The sequence below is a fragment of the Capricornis sumatraensis genome, chromosome 11 (genome assembly GCF_032405125.1).
Source record: "Capricornis sumatraensis isolate serow.1 chromosome 11, serow.2, whole genome shotgun sequence".
Taxonomy (NCBI): domain Eukaryota; kingdom Metazoa; phylum Chordata; class Mammalia; order Artiodactyla; family Bovidae; genus Capricornis; species Capricornis sumatraensis.
Genome location: NC_091079.1, coordinates 92,745,682 through 92,765,706, shown reverse-complemented (window position 1 = coordinate 92,765,706; position 20,025 = coordinate 92,745,682). Strand labels below are relative to the sequence as shown.

Below are 20,025 nucleotides of genomic sequence, written 5' to 3'. Positions count from 1 at the left end.
AGGACTCTCTCAAGGTTATTTTTCAATCTCTGACTGTAATTATGGGCGTCAGGAGACAACATGGGTGAGGGGAAGAAAACTACGTTGCTAACAGACGGGACCAGAGGAGAGGCTTCCAGGCGGGAGGGCCTGCGGACCAAGTGTGAGGCGGCTGAGGGGAAATTTCCTCACAGGAAATCCTTCCAAACCCTGGCTGGTCGGGGACGCGGAGAGAAGACGCACCGAGCGCCCCGGGCTCCTTTCCCACTCGCAGGCCGTCGCCGGTGCCGCGCCGGCCCGGGACACGCGGTCGGAGCTCCCGGCGGCGGCGACCTCGGGCGGACGCGCGGGAAAGCCCCCAGCTCGGCGTCCGCCCGCTGACGTCACTGGAGCGTCTGAGGAGGCGGAGCTCCGAGCGGCGGGCAGCAGAGGCTGCCGCGCCCTGGAGGGCCGGATCGGTGAGAGGGAGCCCGTCACCGGAGTGCCTCGTCGCCTCGGCGTTAACCTGTCTCCAGAGGGAGTTCGCTCGGGCCCTGGATAAGGAGCGTGGCGCGGGCCGCCTCGGGGATGAACGGCCTCGCGACCTAGTGTGCTGCCCGCACCGGGGCGGAGCTGCGGGCGCGGCGGGCACTTCCGGGAGCGGCCGGCGGCCGGAGGGCCGGCACGGCCCGCCGCCATGAGCGCGGAGGCCGTCTGCAGCGCCTTGCCCGCCATCCCGTACCACAAGCTCGCCGACCTGCGCTTCCTGAGCCGCGGCGCGTCCGGCACCGTGTCGTCCGCCCGCCACGCCGACTGGCGCGTTCAGGTGGCCGTGAAGCACCTGCACATCCACAGCCCGCTGCTCGACAGGTAGGGCCGCGGCGCTGCCCCTCTCACTGGCTCTCACCCCGGGCACACGGGCTCTGGAGCCCCGACGACGGTGACCGCCTCCCCTCGAAGCGGCCCTTCAAAGCTTAGGCTCACCTGGGGGAAACGGCCGGCTTCTCTGGAGATGCCGCAATCTCGCTTCTTGTCACTGCTTTGGTATTTTTTTCCTAGGCTTCCTTTCTCCAGACACCAGAGCCAGCAATCACAGCCCAACTCTAAACGTCCTCTCTATTGAAATTCAGTTGTGTTGGCTTCGTTTCTTCCTTTTGAAGTCTAACTCTAGGGTCGCATCGCCCAATGGGTAGCTCTTAGCCACACATAGCTGTTGAGCGCTGAAAATATGGCTGTCCGAACTGATAAGTGTTGTTAGTGGGAAATACACGCTAGATTTTTAGCACTTACTTTCAAAACTTGTAATATCTCATGTATAATTTTATATGATATGCTTAGATGGTATCTTTTGATATGTTGTGATAAATATATTGGTAAAGTTCACTTTGCATATTTCTTTCTACCTCTTTTTTTAAGTGGCTACATGAAAATTTCAAATTGTGTATGTGGGTCACATGGTTTTATTGACCAGCACTGCTGTAGAATCTGGGACGTTTTGCTTTGGGCTTTTTGTGGTGGCTTTTGGTTTACTACATGTAGTCAGAGAAGTTTAGACATCAAACTCAACTCAATTTAGTTTCTCCTCACTCTCACGGGAAAGGAAGTCTGTCTCTGGAGGAAACTTGTGTGATTTTTACTAACGATAAACTGGAATCAGAAGACTGTTAAATGACAAAACTTTTGAATGCCTCTCCCATTGAGCAATTTTAGTGCACTATCCAGATTTCATGGGAGGGCTAGCATTAGTTTCTGTTTCCAGAAAAACCTTTCAACTTTATGTATTGGTAAGAGAGTTTAGTCACTAGTCTGTTTTCCTTCCGGTAGAAATCTTAACTAGGCTCTGCGTTCAATTCTTAGCAAGTTAACACCCATGACTGCAAACATTCTCCTCTTCCCCGCCCCCATGAAAGTGAAAGTTGCTCAGTCCTGTCTGACTCTTTGTGACCCCCATGGACTATGCAGTCCATGGGATTCTCCGGGGCAGAATACTGGAGTGGGTAGCCGTTCCCTTCTCCAGGTGATCTTCCCAACCCAGGAATCGAACCCAGGTCTTCCCCCTATATCATATAAGCGAAAATACATCATGCTAGATGCCTGATTTATGGCAGAAAGTAAAGAGGAACTAAAAAGCCTCTTGATGAAAGTGAAAGTGGAGAGTGAAAAAGCTGGCTTAAAGCTCAACATTCAGAAAATGAAGATCATGGCATCTGGTCCCATCACTTCATGGGAAACAGTGTCAGACTTTATTTTGGGGGGCTCCAAAATCACTGCAGATGGTGACTGCAGCCATGAAATTAAAAGACGCTTACTCCTCGGAAGAAAAGTTATGACCAACCTAAATAGTATATTCAAAAGCAGAGACGTTACTTTGCCAACCAAGGTCCCTCTAGTCAAGGCTGTCGTTTTTCCTGTGGTCATGTATGGATGTGAGAGTTGGACTGTGAAGAAAGCTGAGCACCGAAGAATTGATGCTTTTGAGCTGTGGTGTTGGAGAAGACTGTTGAGAGTCCCTTGGACTGCAAGGAGATCCAACCAGTGCATTCTGAAGGAGATCAGCCCTGGGATTTCTTTGGAACGAATGATGCAAAAGCTGAAACTCCAGTACTTTGGCCACCTCATGCAAAGAGTTGACTCACTGGAAAAGACTCTGATGCTGGGAGGGATTGGGGGCGGGAGGAGAAGGGGGTGACAGAGGATGAGGTGGCTGGATGGCATCACAGACTCGATGGACGAGAGTTTGAGTGAACTCTGGGAGTTCGTGATGGACAGGGAGGCCTGGCGTGCTCCAATTCACAGGGTCACAAAGAGTCGGACACGAGGGAGGGACGGAACTGAACTGAACTGAGATGCCTGATTAGCTGTCAGTATCCAACAGCAGTTAAATTCCTCAGTTTCAGCCCTGGTAATGCTGTTGACTTTCATCTGCCTGTGGTTTTTTTTTCATTCTCTTGCTATCAGGCTTGGATGGGCTAAGTCCCACAGTAAGTTTGAGATACCTCTAGGGATTGCTTCCATTTTTTGTGTACCATGATTCAGATTTAGTGATATACGGGATATGTTTACCCTAGCTCTTGAATTCTGTGTAGCAAGTATGGGGCAATACGAGTATGTGTATGTATATGTAGTCAACGTTGAAGGATGGTAATTGGCTAGAGAGGGTGGATGTATTTTAGAATCAACTTAAAATAGATGAAAATCGAGCAGTTATGGACTCATTAGGTATTTTAAAGCAGATTGATCCTCCCATTTTGAATGCTGCTTCTCAAGATTTTAATTTATCTAAGTTTTGTGCCATTTGGAGCCAAGAAATGAAGGGGGAGTTCACTTTCCATGTTCATTAACAGTTTTCATAATCCAAAATTCCTGCCACATTGGGTAGGAAATTAATTCTGCCTTCAAAGAAGCCTTAAGGACCAAGGCAACACTCTGGCATTACTGCATCATGTATTTCCTCCTACTTGTTACCTGGAATGTTAACATTAGCTGTGTTTATGACGTCTGAGCATAGGACTGGATATGTAGTTGACTCACAGGATGTTTGTGTCCTCACTTATGAAGTGGGAATAACAAATACATGTACTTCTTGGGCTCTCGTGTGGATAATGTTTGCATTGTTCTTTGAAAGGAAAGAAAAATAAGTTTATGTGCTATTACATGTTCTTATTTTAGTGATTGGTGAGTCATTCTCTATAACCTGACTTCTGCCCAATGAATGGACCTTCCCCAGCAATCTCCCAGCTCCTTATGAGTATGTGAGTTTGACTGGTTGTTCAAACACCTTGTGTAAACAGTTTAACTGTTTTGTGACTGAAATTTTCTATTTTGCCAATATGTCTGTAGAAGCTGTATTTTATGTTTCTTTTATCTTTTTTTTTGTTTAATATATTGGGTTGGCCAACAAGTTCGTTCAGATTTTTCTGCAAGATGGCATGGAAAAACCCAAATGAACTTTTTGGCCAACTCAATAAAAACCTATTTTTAAACTGTTGTAGCTTATTCTGTTTTCCCACTCTCTCATTCTTTTCAAAATATAACTTCAGGAATTTTCCTTCTCTGATTAAGCAGTGATAGGAAAAAACAAAGGTGTTAGAACCCACTATTGCAATTCAAATCTGACTCCAAACCTGCCACTTATTATTAACATGACCATTAGAAAATTATTCATTTATCTAAGCCCAGTGTGGCACCCCACTCCAGTACTCTTGTCTGGAAAATCCCGTGGACTGAGGAGCCTGGTGGGCTGCAGTCCATGGGGTCACTAAGAGTCGGACACAACTGAGCAGCTTCATTTTCACTTTCGCTTTCATTCATTGGAAAAGGAAATGGCAACCACTCCAGTGTTCTTGCCTGGAGAATCCCAGGGATGGGGGAGCCTGGTGGGCTGCCGTCTATGGGGTCGCACAGAGCAGGACACGACTGAAGCAACTTAGCAGCAGCAGTGCTCTCATAGGGATAATAAAACCAACTTTAGTAAAGTGACTGATACATAGTAGGATCACAAGAGAAGGAAGAATGCCTCATACTCCTAATGGGAGGAGGAATTAGAATGTTAAATATCACCAAGATTTCCCCTAGCATGCCCTCTCTATAATTCTCAGGGTATCTAGGAACCTTCAGGTCAATCTTGTGTTTTCCCTGCACAGGTGCTACTCTGTAACTGTCTTGTTGATCTACCTTTCTTAAGGCAAATACAGACCTGTTTCAGTTTAGGAAACAAATTTAAATAAACCTGGTCTCACAGACAGGTATAATTGGTTGCCTCACAGTTTGGGTACTCTGCATCTGAAGAACAGGAAGAAGGATAGAGGCTCTTTATGTATTTTTGTAACGCTTGAATTTAGAAACATGTAAATATATTACCTATTCAAAACATGGATGGCTAAGATATTTTTGCTTTATTTTGTTTATTGTTTGTTTTTAAAAGGAAGCCTTATAGTCTGGTCTGGAATGTGTTTTTCAGCAGCCATTCATCAAGATCTTGGGTGATTTAAACAAAAGCATCCAGAAAAATTATACATTATATGCAAGATAACAGTTAAATGAACTTCTTTTAAATAAGCTTTTTAATGAAAGCATAACATCTGTATAGAAAAACACAAATATGATTGTTTAGCATGACATCACAAAGTGAAGATAACTACAGTCACCACCCACATAAATAACTATATCCCTTCTTAGTCATTACTCGTCATCCTTCCCAAGGGTAAATACCATCCTGAATTCTAACACCAAAGATTAGACTTGATAGTGGTTAGCCTTTAAATAAATTGAATACATAATGTATCTTTAGTTTCTGGCTTCTCTTATCTAGCATTGTAAGATTTATCCATGTTGTTACCTGGAGCAGGTAACATTCATTCATTCATTTTCATTGCTATAAAATGTTCAGTATTCTGCTTTGTGTTAGTTGCTCAGTCGTGCCTGACTCTTTGCGACCCCATGGACTGCAATCCACCAGGTTCCTCTGTCCATGAGATATTCCAGGCAAGGATACTGGAGTGGCTTGCCATTTCCTTCTCCAGGGGATCTTCCCAACCCAGGGATCGAACCCAGGTCTCCTGCACTGCAGGCAAATTCTTTACTGGCTGAGCTACAAGGGAAGATAACACATTTATTTATCCATCCCATTGTTGATAGAGATGTTTCCATTCTTTGGCTGTTAGGATGAGAGCTTCTATGAACATTGTTGTGTATGTCTTTTGGTGCACACATGTATGCATTTGCATTGTATTCTCTTATTACACCTAGTAAACAACTTAAGGAATTTTTTGGTCCCTGAAGCTTCAGTCTTAGTAGTTTTGGAGGTTTTAGTACTTAAGGGAGGAGTGTTTCCTAGGAAACTTGGTTTCAGTGAATTAAAAGTGCACATGGCTTGCTGGCAGGATTTTTTCCTGTCATTAACCAATGCAGGTGGGGGGAACATTACTGACGGAGGAGAAAGATTCGTTTTAAGAGGGGGATCTTGGATTGCTGTTGCACAGTGGAGTAAGTCCCTGGAGAAGGAAATGGCAACCCTCTCCAGTATTCTTGCCAGGAAAATCCCATGGATAGAGAAGCTGGTTGGATGAGCCACAGTCCATGGGGTCACAAAAGAGTCGGACACGGCTAAGTGACTAAACAACAGTCATCATCTCTTGCCAGATAGCTTCTACTAGAGAGTGAAAGTGAAAGTCGCTCAGTCGTGTTCGATTCTTTGCAACCCCATGGTCTCTACAGTCCATGGATTTCTCCAGGCCAGAATACTAGAGTGGGTAGCCTTTAGTGCAGTGTGTTATACTTCCTTAATAAGGTATGTTATACTCCCTTAATCAGTAAAGTCAGTCAGTCATCACAGCCTGGGCATTCTATTCAGCTAATGTTTTTCTTCCCATTTCCACTGCAACCTTTATAGCTTCAGACCCTCATTGCTTCACATTTTTTGTTGTTGTTTTGCTTTTTTAAATTAATTTTATTGGAGTAATAGTTACTTTACAATGTTGTATTTTTTCTGTACTGCAGACTGAATCATCTATGTATGTATATGTGTGTGTGTCTATGTGTGTATATATATATATATATGTCTCCCCTCTTTTTTGGATTTCCTTCCCATTTAGGTTACCATAGAGCACTGAGTAGAGTTCCCTAAAGTATACAGCAGGTTCTCATTAGTTATCTACTTTACCCATAGAATCAATAATGTATATATGTCAGTCCTTATCTTCCAGTTCATTCCACCACCCCCTTTCCCGACTTGGTGTCCAATGTTTGTTGTCTGTGTCTCAATTTCTATTTTGCAGGTAGGATCCTCTATACTATTATTCTAGAATCCACATATATGCGTTAATTATACGATATTTGTTTTTCTCTTTCTGACTTAACTTCACTCTGTATGACAGTCTCTAGGTCCATCCACGTTTCTGCAAATGATCCAATTTAGTTCTTTTTTATGGCCAAGTAACAATTTTCCATTGTATGTATGTACCACATCTTCCTTATCCATTCATCTGTAGATGGATATCTGGGTTGCTTCCATATTTTGGCTCTTGTAAATAGTGCTGCTGTGAACGTTGGGGTGCATTTATCTTTTGGAATTATAGCCTTTCTCTGGGTATATGCCCAGTACTGGGATTCCTGGGTCATACAGCAGTTCTATTTTTAATTTTTGAAGGAATCTCCATATTGTTCTCCATAGTGCTTGATCAATTTACATTCCCACCAACAGTGCAAGAGAGTTCCCTTTCTCCACACCCTCTCCAGCATTTATTGTTTGTAGATTTGTCTTTTAATGATGGTCATTCTGATGGGTATGAGTGATGTCTCATTATAGTTTTGATTTTCACATCTCTAATAACTAATGATGCTGAGCATCTTTTCAGGTGATTGTTGGCCCTGTGTATGCCTTCTTTGGGAGAAGTGTCTATTTAGGTATTCCACCCAGTTTTTGATTGGGTTGTTTGTGGGGTTTTTTGTTGTTGTTGTTTTATTTACTTGAACTGTTTGTATGTTTTGGAGGTTCATTCCTTGTCAGTTACTTCATTTGCCAGTATTTTTTCCCATTCTGAGGGAGAAAATATTGGCAAATATTTCCTTGTTTGTCTTGTTTATGATGTCCTTTGCTGTGCAAAAACTTTTAAGTTCAATTGTGGCTCAGCAGTAAAGAATTCGCCTCCAATACAGGAGATGTAGGTTTGATCCCTGGGTCGGGAAGATCCCTTGGAGGAGGAAATAGAAACTCACTCCGCTATTCTAGCCAGGAAAATGCCATGGACAGAGGAGCCTAGCGGGCTGCAGTCCATAGGGTGGCAAAGAAACAGGCACAACTGAGCAAATGAGCTTGTGTGCACATAATAAGCACAGATCCCATTTGTTAATTTTGGTTTTTATTGACATTATTCTAGGAGATGGGTCAGCAAAGATCCTACTATGATTTATTTCAAAGAATGTTCTGCCTGTATTTTCCTCTAAGAATTTTTCAGTGTCTGGCCTTCATTTAGGTCTTTAATTCATTTTGAGTTTATTTTTGTATATGGCATTAGACTTCTAATTTCATTCTTTTACAAGCAGCCGTCCAGTTTTCCCAGCACTACGTATTGAGGATGTCTTTATTGTATATTCTAGCCTCTTTAGTCATAAATTAGGTGACTGTATGTGCATTGATTTGTTTTTGGGCTTTCTATCCTATCCCATTGGTCTGTATTTCCACTTTTGTACCAGTACCATACTGTCTCGATGACAGTAGCTTTGTACTATAATCTGAGGTCAGAAAGCCTGATTCCTCCAGGTCCATTTTTCTTTCTCAAGGTTGTTTTGGGCTATTTGGGATCTTTTGTATTTTCTACAAATTGTAAAATTTTCTGTTCTAGTTCAATGAAAAATGCCATTGATAATTTGATAAGGGTTACATTGAATCTGTAGATTGCTCTGGGTAGTATAGTCATTTTCACAATATTGATGCTGCCAATCCAAGAACATGGTGAATCTCTCCGTATGTTTATATCTTTGATGTCTTTCCTGAATGTCTTTCAGTTTTCTGTGTACAGATCTTTTGCTTACTCAGGTAGATTTATACCTAGGTATTTTATTCTTTTTGTTGCAATAGTAAATGATATTGTTTCCTTAATTTCTCTTTCTGATCTTTCTTTGTTAGTGTATCAGAATGCAAGAAATTTCTGTTTTAATTTTGTATCCTGCAACTTTAGTAAATTCACTGATGAGCTCTAGTAGTTTTCTGGTGGCATCTTTAGGATTTTCTATGTAAAGTATCATTGTCATCTGCAAACAGTGACAGTTTTACGTCTTCTTGTCCAATTTGGATTCCTTTTGTTTCCTTTCCTTTTCTGATTGCTGTGGCTAGGACTTCTGAAACTATGCTGAATAATAGTGTAGAGAGTGGACACCCTTGTCTTGTTCCTGATCTGAGAGAAAATTCTTTCAGTTTTTCACCATTGAGAATATTTGCTGTAGGTTTGTCATATATGGCCTTTATAATGTTGAGGTAGGTTCCCTCTATGCTCACTTTCTGGAGAGTTTTTATCATAAATAGGTGTTGAATTTTGTCCAAAGTTTTCTCTGCATCTATTGAGATGATCATGTGATTTTTACTCAGTTTGTTAATATGGTTTGTTATATTCACTGATTTGCATATATTGAAGAATCCTTGCATCCCAGGGATATATCCCACTTGATCATGGTGTATGAAGCTTTCAGCGTGTTGTTGTATTTGGTTTGCTAATATTTGGTTGAGGATTTTTGCGTCTGTGTTGATCAGTAGTACGGGCAAGAATACTGGAGTGGTTTGCCATTTCTTCCTCCAGGGGATCTTCCTGACCCAGGGTTTGAACTGAGTCTCTTATGTCTCCTGCGTTGGCAGGCAGGTTGTTTACTGCGAGCACCACCTGGGAAGCCCACTAGTCATTGGAAATGTGCAAGTCAAGATTATGATGAGTATGTATGTTTCTTAAAAAGGTTTCTGGACAGCTTGAGATCACAGACTGTATTTTTTTTATCTAATTTTGTATTTACTTGACATGTACACACTGCTTTATTGATTTACCTTTGGTTGGGCTAGGTCTTTGTTGCTGCACATGGACCTTGTCTATTTGCAGGGAGTCGGGCTACTCTAGTTGTGGCACATGGGCTTCTCATTGCGGTGGCCTCTCTCCTTGTGGAGCACAGACTAGGTGCGCTGGCTTAAGGAGTTGTGGCACAGGGGCTCGTTAGTTGTGTCTCCAGGGCCCTGGAACAAGCAGGCTTCAGTCAGTCATTATGGCCCGTGGGCTTCGTTGCTCCATGGCATGTGAAATCGTCCCAGACCAGGGACTAAATGCATGTCCCCGGCCTTGGCAGGCAGATTCTTATCCACTGCACTGCCAGGGAACTCACCAAACTATGTTTTGTTTTTTGTTTTGTTTTAACTTAATTGTCTCCATAGGGCTGAGCACTGTGGCTTACTCGTAATGAAAGTTCAACACATTTCTTTTATGAATGAATAAGGAAATAAATCTGGAACCCAGAGTTAGCCCAGGAATGTTATAAGCGTTTATCTCTTCTCAGTGTTCTTTTTCTGAGTTCCAGCCTATAATTTCTGAGTAGTATCAACCCTTATGCAACTATTATCATCGAGTCATTAAAATCTACAACACTTAAGTGTTTTAATATTCAGGATATTTAGAAAATTTTTACATGGTATGCAACAGTAAAATTGAATGTAACAGTCTAATAAAATTTTATCATTTTAATAAAACAGAAACTTAAGTAATTAGTTCAAGCACCTATTGTTTTAATACAAATAGACTTTATAAACAAACACTGTGTTCTTTCCCTTTCCTAGGAAAAGTACAGTTTTAATCTATGTGTAGCACTTCTTTCTGTCAGTGGTTTATATATATTATTTTGGTCTCTAAACAGACCTATGGAATATGTAGGGTAGATATTATCCCTCCTTTAAATACGAAAAAACTAAGAAAAGTTGCCTAATTTACATGAGGTCATAAGCTAATGAATGAATGAAAAAATCCAAAATTAATTAATATTATGGACATGATAATTGTGTATTTTTCATTATTTTGAAATAATTATGCTTTTTTTTTTCTTTAGTGAAAGAAATGATGTCTTAAGAGAAGCTGAAATTTTACACAAAGCTCGATTTAGTTACATTCTTCCGATTTTGGGAATTTGCAATGAGCCTGAATTTTTGGGAATAGTTACCGAATACATGCCAAATGGATCATTAAATGAGCTCCTACATAGAGTAAGTACTATACATTTTCAGTGGCTAGAATTCTATTAGTTAACCTATAAAGTGCTTTGGTTTTACATGTGAGCCAAAATAATAATGACAAACAGTTGCAGTGGTAAAATTTCACTATTTCTGGCTGCTTCTGTGTTAAAAGTACTGTGCAGCCAGACTCTGCGTTCTAGTCACCTCGATTATGCCGCTTAGGTTCCTGAGGCTTACACTGAATTCCAGTACCCACAGGTTAGGGTATGTGGGAGAGGAGCAGGAGAGAGAAAAGACAGACTCTGCACACTGCACAGTGTAGTGTTGGCTGAAGCCAGCTTTTATTTTATGTTAAAGACAATTTAGTATTCTAATTAAATGTTAGTAGTATCAGTTCGCAAAGTTCTGAATTAATAGGCCAAATTATCTATCTCTGACTATCAAATACCTGAGTTTTTCCAATAATATGCAATGGCACGAGCCGTATTACCTTTTTCTCAAGGTACCAATTACTCTGTCTTCAACTATGAAAGCCATTAGTAAACAACTTTGAGGAGGTGAGGTCCTTATTCTCAAAATGTGTGTATTCATCTACTGTTGTTTGCTTGACCTTAAGATTATCTCTAGCCCACAGTTTCCCTCAAGAAATATTTTTAAATACCTGGGTCTGTTTTGTGAAGGTTGCTTTAGTTAAAACTGAGTAGTAACATAATCTGTAAAATTCAGTCACTGAACACTCCTAAATTCCAGTGCATCACAATGTTCTATAAGCACATGAGGGAGCATGGGTGCCCCTATCACCACTCATGGAGTGACTTCCTCTTTATTTTTAGGATGCAACACATTCTGTTTGTGACAGCAGGATCTAAAACAAGGGCAGAGTAAAGTGACTAGTGTCAGTGCGTAAGATTTGTGTAACCAACACAGCAATTAAGATACAAAACACAATTTCCTTTTTTTGAATGAATGTAAGCATAGATCCTAATGTTTTCCTCCCATACCCCAGCACCCCAGTAGATAGTCTGGTACCCAAATTTGCAGCCCATTAGAAATTCTAGAGCCTCCTAAGGGGCATTGCTAATTTCTGGAAGGAATCATAAAATACAGGTTGAGCACTCATCTACCTTCTTCCCCATTGACTGTCTACTTCTGAGTATGTTCATCTTCCTGGGAAGCTGTATTAATATTTAAGTTAGGAAAGCATTTAAGAAAATTCAGATGATTATTACTTGTAAGTACCAGGAAATAAAGGCATTACATTTGTAATGTTTCTATATTATACATGGAATGCCAAAGTAGGAAGTTAAGAAATACCCAGAATAACAGGCAAGGTTGGCCTTGGAATACAAAATGGAGCAGGGCAAAGGCTAAGAGAGTTTTGTCAAAAGAACATGCTGGTCATAGCAAACAGCCTTTTCCAACAACCCAAGAGACAACTCTACACATGGACATCACCAGATGGTCAATATCAAAAAAAGATTATGTTCTTCATGACCAAGGGTGGAGAAGCTCTATACAGTCAGCCAAACAAGACCTGGAGCTGACTGTGGCACAGATCACGAGCTCCTTATTGCAAGATTCAGACTTAAATTGAAGAAAGTAGGGAAAACCACTAGGCCATTCAGATATAACCTAAATCAAATCCATTATGTTTATACCGTGGAGGTGGTGAACAGATTCAAGGGATTAGGTCTGGTAGACAGAGTGCCTGAAGAACTATAAACAGAGGTTCGTAACATTGTACAGGAGGCAATAACAAGGCCATCTCCAAAAGGATGCAGGAAGGCAAAGTGGTTGTCCAAGGAGGCTTTACAAATAGCTGAGGAAGAAGAGAAATGAAAGGCAAGGAAGAAAGGGAAAGATACACCCAACTGAATGTAGAGTTCCAGAGAATAGCAAGGAGAGATAAGAAGGCCTTCTTAAATGAACAATAGAATGGGAAAGACTAGAAATCTCTTCAAGAAAATTGGAGATGTCAAGGGAAACATTTCATGCAAGGATGGCACAATAAAGGACAGAAATGGCAAGGAGCTAACAGAAGCAGAAGAGATTAAGAAGAGGTGGCCAGAGTATACAGAAAAACTACACAAAAAAGATCTTAAAGACCTGGATAACCATGATGGTGTGGTCACTCACCTAGAGCCAGACATCTTGGAGTATGAAGTCAAGTGGGCCTTAAGAAGCGTTACTGTGAACAAACCTAGTGGAGGTGATGGAATACCAGCTGAGCTATTTAGAATCCTAAAAGATGATGCTGTTAAAGTGCTGCACTCAATATATTAGCAAATTTGGAAAATGTGTAGTGTCCACAAGACTGGAAAAGGTCAGTTTTCATTCCAGTGTCAAAGACAGGCAATGCCAAAGAATGTTCAAACTACCATACAATTGTGCTCATTTCACATGCTAGCAAGGATATGCTCAAAATCCTTCAAGGTTTTTGCAAACTGCTAGGTTATAGCAGTATGTGAACCAAGAGCTTATAAGTGTACAAGCTGTATTTAGTAAAGGAAGAAGAACCAGAGATCAAATTACCAAAATTCATTGGATCATGCAGAAAGCAAGGGAATTCCAGAAAAACATCTCGTTTCATTGACTATGCTAAAGCCTTTCAATGTGTGGATCACAACAAACTGGAAAATTCTTAAAGAGGATGGGAGTCATCAGACCACCTTACCTGTTTCCTGAGAAACCTGTATGTGGGTCAAGAGGCAACATTTGGAACCAATCATGGAAAAACTGACTGGTTCCAAATTGGGAAAGGAATACAACAAAGCTGTATATTGTCACCCTGCTTATTTAACTTCTGTGCAGAGTACATCATGTGAAGTGCTGAGCTGGATGAATCACAAGTTGGAATCAAGATTGCTGGGAGAAAAATCAACAATCTCAGACGTGCAGATGATATCACCCTAATGGCAGAAAGTGAAGAGGAACTAAAGAGCCTCTTGATGAGAGTTGAAAAGGTAAGTGAAAAAGCTAGCTTGGAACTCAATATTGTAAAAACTAAGATCATGGCATCTGGTCCAGTCACTTCATAGCAAATACAAGGGAAAAAAGTAAAAGCAGTGATGGATTTTATTTTCCTGGACTCCAAAACTCACTGTGGACTGTAACTGCAACCATGAAATTGAAAGACACTTACTCCTTGAAAGGAAGGCTATGACAAACTTACCGTATTAAAAGGCAGAGACATCACTTTGCTACAAAGGTCCATGTAATCAAAGCTATAGTTTTTCCAGTAGTCACATAGGTATGTAAGAGTTGGACTATAAGAAGGGTGGGCGCCGAAGAATTGATGCTTTCGAACTGTGGTGCTGGAGAAGACTCTTGAGAGTCCCTCAGACAGCAAGAAGATCAATTCAGTAAATCCTAAAAGAAATCAACCCTAAGTACTTATTGGAAGGACCAGTGCTGAAGCTGAAGCTCAAATACTTTGACCATCTGATGGGAAGAGCCGACTCATAGGCAAAGACCCTGATGCCGGGAAAGATTGAAGGCAAAAGAAGGGGGTGGCAGAAGATGAGATGATTAGATAATATCAACAACTCAGTGGCCATGAATTTGAATGCAAACTCCAGGAGATAATAGAAAACAGAGGCAACTGGCATGCTGCAGTCCATGGGATCACAAGTAGTGGGACATGACTTAGCAACTGAACAACAACCTGGAATGAGAAGACATGTCAAGTATAAATATATGTGTCTGGGTATTACAGATAAAAATAAGCTATCTCAACTGGAGAGAGACCACATACCATGTAGGACATTGCCAGTATATACTAAAAGGAAATATTAGTACTGTAAAGTCATTATTTTCTCTATAAGGAAAATAAGATCCAAGGATAGTAAAGAATGTCAAATAGATACTATATAATAAAATAAGTATATTTTGCCCTATAACTTAGTTATACTAGATATTTAGTTTATACTATTCCTCATTGAATATTTCATTTTCAAAGTGGAAATAAATTTGGCCACTGATTTTGGTTTTATTTATTTTCATATATATGAAGAAAATCGAATATCCTGATGTTCCTTGGCCATTGAGATTTCGTATTCTGCATGAGATTGCTCTAGGTGTAAACTACCTGCACAATATGAATCCTCCTCTACTTCACCATGACCTGAAGACTCAAAACATCTTACTGGACAATGAATTTCATGTTAAGGTAATTACTGTTTTTCAAAAAAGCTTATCTGCATCCTTGTGTTTAATAGTTTTAAAGACTTTTTAGTTAATTTTTGTACCTTGCTAATTTAGTATCTCTGCCTTTTCTATGGCCCCTAATTCAGTGCCACTTCTTCCTGCTGCAATGGGTTAGTTATTCCTAGACTATAGATATTCATAAAACTACGGTTCAGATACAGGGTCATTATATTCTTAATTTAAATTGTTAAGTATACCTTTATTTGCTTATTATTTTGAAATTATTAGAGATTCTTAGGTGGTTGCAAAGTAAAGAAGTCTCATGTACCCTTAACCCAGTTTCTACCAGTGGTTACATCACATATAATTATAGTACCATTTCAAGGCCAGGAATTTGACATTGGTACAGTACACATGTGTAGTTTGTAGTTCTGTTTCACTTTATGTGGTGTAAATTTCTGTGACTATTACAGCAGTCAAGATATAGCACTATTCTATCACAACAAAGATACCACTCACGCTATCCCTTTATAGGCATGTTCACCTTCCCTCCATCATCCCTAACCGTTGTCACCCAGTAATCTGCTTTTCTTTTCTATAATTTTGTTGTTTTGACAATGGAATCATACAGGGTATGATATTTTGAGATCAGCTTTGTTTATTTAGCGTAAGGCCTTTGAGATCTATTGGAGTCTTTGCTTGTGTTGTTTTCTTTTTCATTGGTGAGTAATATTCCATGGTGTGGGTGTACTAGAGTTGTTTAACCATTCACTTATTGAGAGAGATATGGTTATTTTTAGCCTTTGGCAGTTAAAATAAAGCTCCATTGAATAGTCCTGTACAACTTTTTGAACAAACGTAAGTTTTTATTCCTCTGAGATAAATGCCCAAGAGTTTTAACTGTATGGTCATATGGTAAAGTATGTTTAGGTTTTTAAGAAGCTGCCTATTTTCTACAGTGGCTGCACCGTTATAGATTTCACCAGCAGTGTAGGAAAGACACAGCTTTTCTGCACCCTCACCAGCGTTTGGTTTTATCACAGTTTTTTATTCTGGCATTCTAACCATTACAGTGCTCAAATCAGAGCTACACAACATGGTGCTAAAAACCTCCCTTCAGGTCAAGTTCAGGCCTTTTATTAACTAGGACTTTTGGAGAATAAGCATTCATTTTGTTTGGCATACTCCTAAAAGAACTGTTAGCCCATTTTTCTCCTTTTTTTTTTCATACAAGTGTTACAAAAGTCCTTTTTTGACTGCTTTCCTAAGTGTCCTTGTTACCATGTCCAACTTTATACTGCTTACCACACAACAGAGCGAGTAAATCAACAGATGAGGTGTTGGGGCAAGGGATAGCTACCTTATTTGGAAAGCCAGTAGACCAAGAAAATGGTGGATTAGTGTCCCAAAGAACCACCACACCCAAGCTAGAATTCAGGCTTTTGCTTTTATACTAAAAGGCGAGAGGGTGTGGATGGTGGTGGCAAGTTTCTTGGGACCTTTTGTGTTTGCAGCTCTCCTTATGGGTCAGGTCATGATGTTCGTACAGACCGTCAACAAATACTATTTTCTGTTCTGCACCGTGGAGGTATTTGCTAGTATGCTAACTAAACCTGAAATATATGTAAAATGAACTGAGACTTGTACTATATAAATTTTTCAACTTCCTTGGACCTCATTTTCTTCATCTCAGTCCAGAAACCATTCTTGATAGAGAAGACCCAAGCAAAGTAATAGGTGATGACGATCCCTGCTTTCTCTTTTTCATTGATGAGTAGGGTATCCATGGTATTCATTTGACATGAATAGAATTTAAAATAGTTTGGCTTTGTGTTGTTTTTTTTTTAATTTTTGTTACTTTTAGCACATACAAAACTGTGACCTTTCTAATACAGTTCTTATAAATTAGTGACACTCTTTTATATGTATCCTGTGTGTCTCTACTTTTTATTTTATAAATGTCCCTTAAAAGTAAGAGTTGCAGTGACTCATGAATAATTAGGTTATCCTATCTACCTGTCTTCTTGAAAGGGCCATTTAAATGAAATACAAAAATTCTCTTGAAGTACTTAATGAGATTAAATGGAACCTCACACCTTGTTAGTTTTTTGGTTTTTTTTAAGTAAATTTTCTCACTATAATGATAATCAGAAACATATTAATAGTATCTAAAATAAAAATCTTTACCACTAGTTAAGATCAATCAAGACTCTTCTACTTTAAAAAGAACATGTTCAACTTGTTGGTCTGCTGGTCAGCATCTATTAGTGCACCTTAAATACAAATGAACCCATGACAGGCGTGTGTGAAGGAAGCATTTATATGCACCATGTCCGGTTTCTCTCCTGTTGTCAGTCCTGTGTGAAAACCAGAATGCTTGGAGGTTCTTCCTCATAGCTTCTAACTGATGATAACTTCATAGTTTTAAAGAGACAGACAGTATTATGTAAATGAAAATAACTATTCTGGTAGGGTGGTAAGATTAGTGATGATTTTTATGAGCAAAGTGTTTTAATTTCCTCTGATTTAAAAAATTTTTTTAATTGAAGTATAGTTGATTTACAGTATTATATTTTAGTTATATAGCATAGTGATTCAATTTTATATATTTTTTAGATTATTTTCCTTTATAGATTATTATAAGATACTGAATATAGTTTTCTGTGCTATGCAATAAATTCTTGTTGCGTTATCATCTGTTTTTAACTAAAAAGATCCTTTACCTTTAAAATGTATGTTAAGATCTTGTGTAGAAATGAAAAGCTCCTATTCTCTGTCTTCATTGTTGAATGACAAATATTTCAGGATCCTCAAGAAACCATAGAACTTGTATCCCTCTCATATTCTTCACTTTTTCTCTTCTTTGGAAGATCCAGATTTAATGAATCATGTCTTTTGTATATGATGTTTGTGATAGAGAAGGGGAAGAAATGTAGTTCCATGTGAAAACCAAACTAAATTGACTGATGAAGGGAATTCTGATTAATTCTTCTAGATAAGGTTTCAAAACACAAATGTGAAGTAAAAGGAGCACGTAAGCAAACTAAGAATGCATTTTCTGCGCGCTGTATTCACAGCAGTGCTTAGCCCAGTAGTCTGCAGTTTACGGTTCAGGTATAAGAAGAGCCTGTTGCTGTTCAGTCACTAAGTTGTGTTGGACTCTCTGCGACCCCATGGACTGCAGCACGCCAGGCTCCTCTGTCCTCCACTAACTGCCAGAGTTTGCTCAAATTCATGGCCATTGAGTAGGCGATGCTGTCTAATTTCCTTCTCCTTTGGCCTTCAGTCTTTCCCAGCATCAGAGTCTTTTCCAGTGAGTCACCTCTTCCCATCAGGTGGTCCAAGTATTTAAGCTTCAGCTTCAGCATCAGTCCTTCCAGTGAATATTGAGGGTTGAGTTCTTTTAGGATTGATTGATTTGACTTCCTTGCAATCCAAGGGACTCTCAAGTGTCTTCTCCAGCACCACAATTTGAAAACATCAATTCTTTGGCACTCAGCCTTCTTTGCCTTCTCATAGTAATGTTTATTATCCTAGCCAATGCTGTAACTGGAACACTGTTTTTGCTTTTAGAGGATAAGTGAGAGGAATAAGAGTTTGTAGTAGCAATTAAGAGTAACTGGGATACAGTTGCCCGGAGTCTTAATACTGCCTAAAAGTTTAGATTAAAGACCTTCAAACAGCATTCTGTGTTGTTGGTGTTGTATGAATAAGAGTAAGCTTTAGAGGTTTATTCCTGTGTATAAAACATTAATAATACTAACACACATGGTTCACCCATTATGTGTCAAATACGGTTCTGAGTGGGGCTTCCCTGGTAGCTCAGTGGTAAAGAATCTGCCTCTAATGCAGAAGACTTGGGTTCAATCCCTGGGTTGGGAAGATCCCCTGGAGAAGGAAATGGTAACCCACTGCAGTATTCTTGCTGGGAAGTCCCCTGGACAGAGGAGCCTGGCAGGGTGCAGTCCATGGGATTGTAAAAGAGTTGGACAACTTAGTGACTAAATAACATCTTGCACTGCCTTTAGAAATCAGTCCAGTTTAGCTCTTCATGTCGTGGCACCATTTTTTCTCTTGGTCTTTTCTAATTTTTTTTCTTCAGTTTACCCTTTCATTATGGTAATATATGAAAGATTTGTATAGTCCTCCATCCCTTTTTGGAGTCGGGCTGTAATTTTTTAATCTCAAATTCATCTAAAGAAATTATTTCTTCTGTTAAAGCTTGTAAGTATTTTAAGAGTTAAACGATTGAAACACAAAAGGTATGGTGGATGGAGCTCATTCCACTCTGTCAACTCCTAAATGGCACAGTGTAAGGTCTAAGTAATTTAAATTAAATGTCTTCAAAGCTTTCCTTATACTTTTTTGTTCATTAAATATTGTTTCTGTTCTTACATTTTTGTCTCCATTTTTAAAAATATTAGAACATTTTAGATAGCTACAAAATATTGTGTAGCATCTGCACAAAATTTTCAAGTGAAGTAAACTATAAAGGACATGTCAAAAGTACAGAATGTCTGTCACTGACAGTTCTTTAGGTGCCACTTGGGACGGACATGAATATGTTATATTGCTAACTACACTATTGTCAACAGATATTCTTTTCGTGGTAAGCAAAAATCATATAATAATGAGTTATACTTTATGGAATTCTGCTTATTTCAAAATGTAAAAGTACTACTTTAAGCACATATAAAGAAGAATTTATACACAGTGATGGTCATATTAGATATGAGTAGTTTAGCAGTTTTGTGAGGTATAGGTAAATTTTGAAAGCACATGATGTAAACCTACTTGTCACAAAAAGTAACATGGATGTACTCATTCCATTCTTTTATTCTAAACGCAAAAAATATTCCTGTATAATTTTTCAAATCTTAGTTTCTTTTAAAACTTCTGATATTATGCTGAATTCTCAGTTTGTGTTGCTTATATGTGTATATATAGCATTTATTCTGGTCTCATGTCTAAACACAGTAAATATAAAGAAAGGCAAACAATTCCTGGATTTAAATTACTCTTTTCCCTTCCAGATTGCAGATTTTGGTTTATCAAAATGGCGTATGATGTCCCTTTCACAATCACGAAGTAGTAAGTCTGCACCAGAAGGAGGGACGATTGTCTATATGCCACCTGAAAACTATGAGCCCGGACAGAAAGCGAGGGCTTCTGTCAAGCATGATATATATAGGTACAGTATGTTACTTTTGCTCAGAGTTCAC

General features: G+C 39.5%; 1 protein-coding gene across 2 annotated transcripts in view; it reads left to right on the top strand.

Annotated features, from left to right (window-relative positions):
• Positions 1–655: 655 nt before the first annotated feature.
• The window catches only part of RIPK2 (receptor interacting serine/threonine kinase 2), a 33,155-nt gene continuing 13,785 nt past the window's right edge, over positions 656–20,025 (top strand). The window contains exons 1-4 of one of the 2 annotated variants that reach the window (XM_068983741.1): positions 656–828; positions 10,534–10,687; positions 14,670–14,825; positions 19,837–19,994. In XM_068983741.1, the coding sequence (XP_068839842.1) occupies positions 656–828; positions 10,534–10,687; positions 14,670–14,825; positions 19,837–19,994 (641 nt within the window). Of the gene's footprint in view, positions 829–10,533; positions 10,688–14,669; positions 14,826–19,836; positions 19,995–20,025 lie in introns of those variants that run through there. The other variant, XM_068983743.1, reaches the window with a different exon arrangement.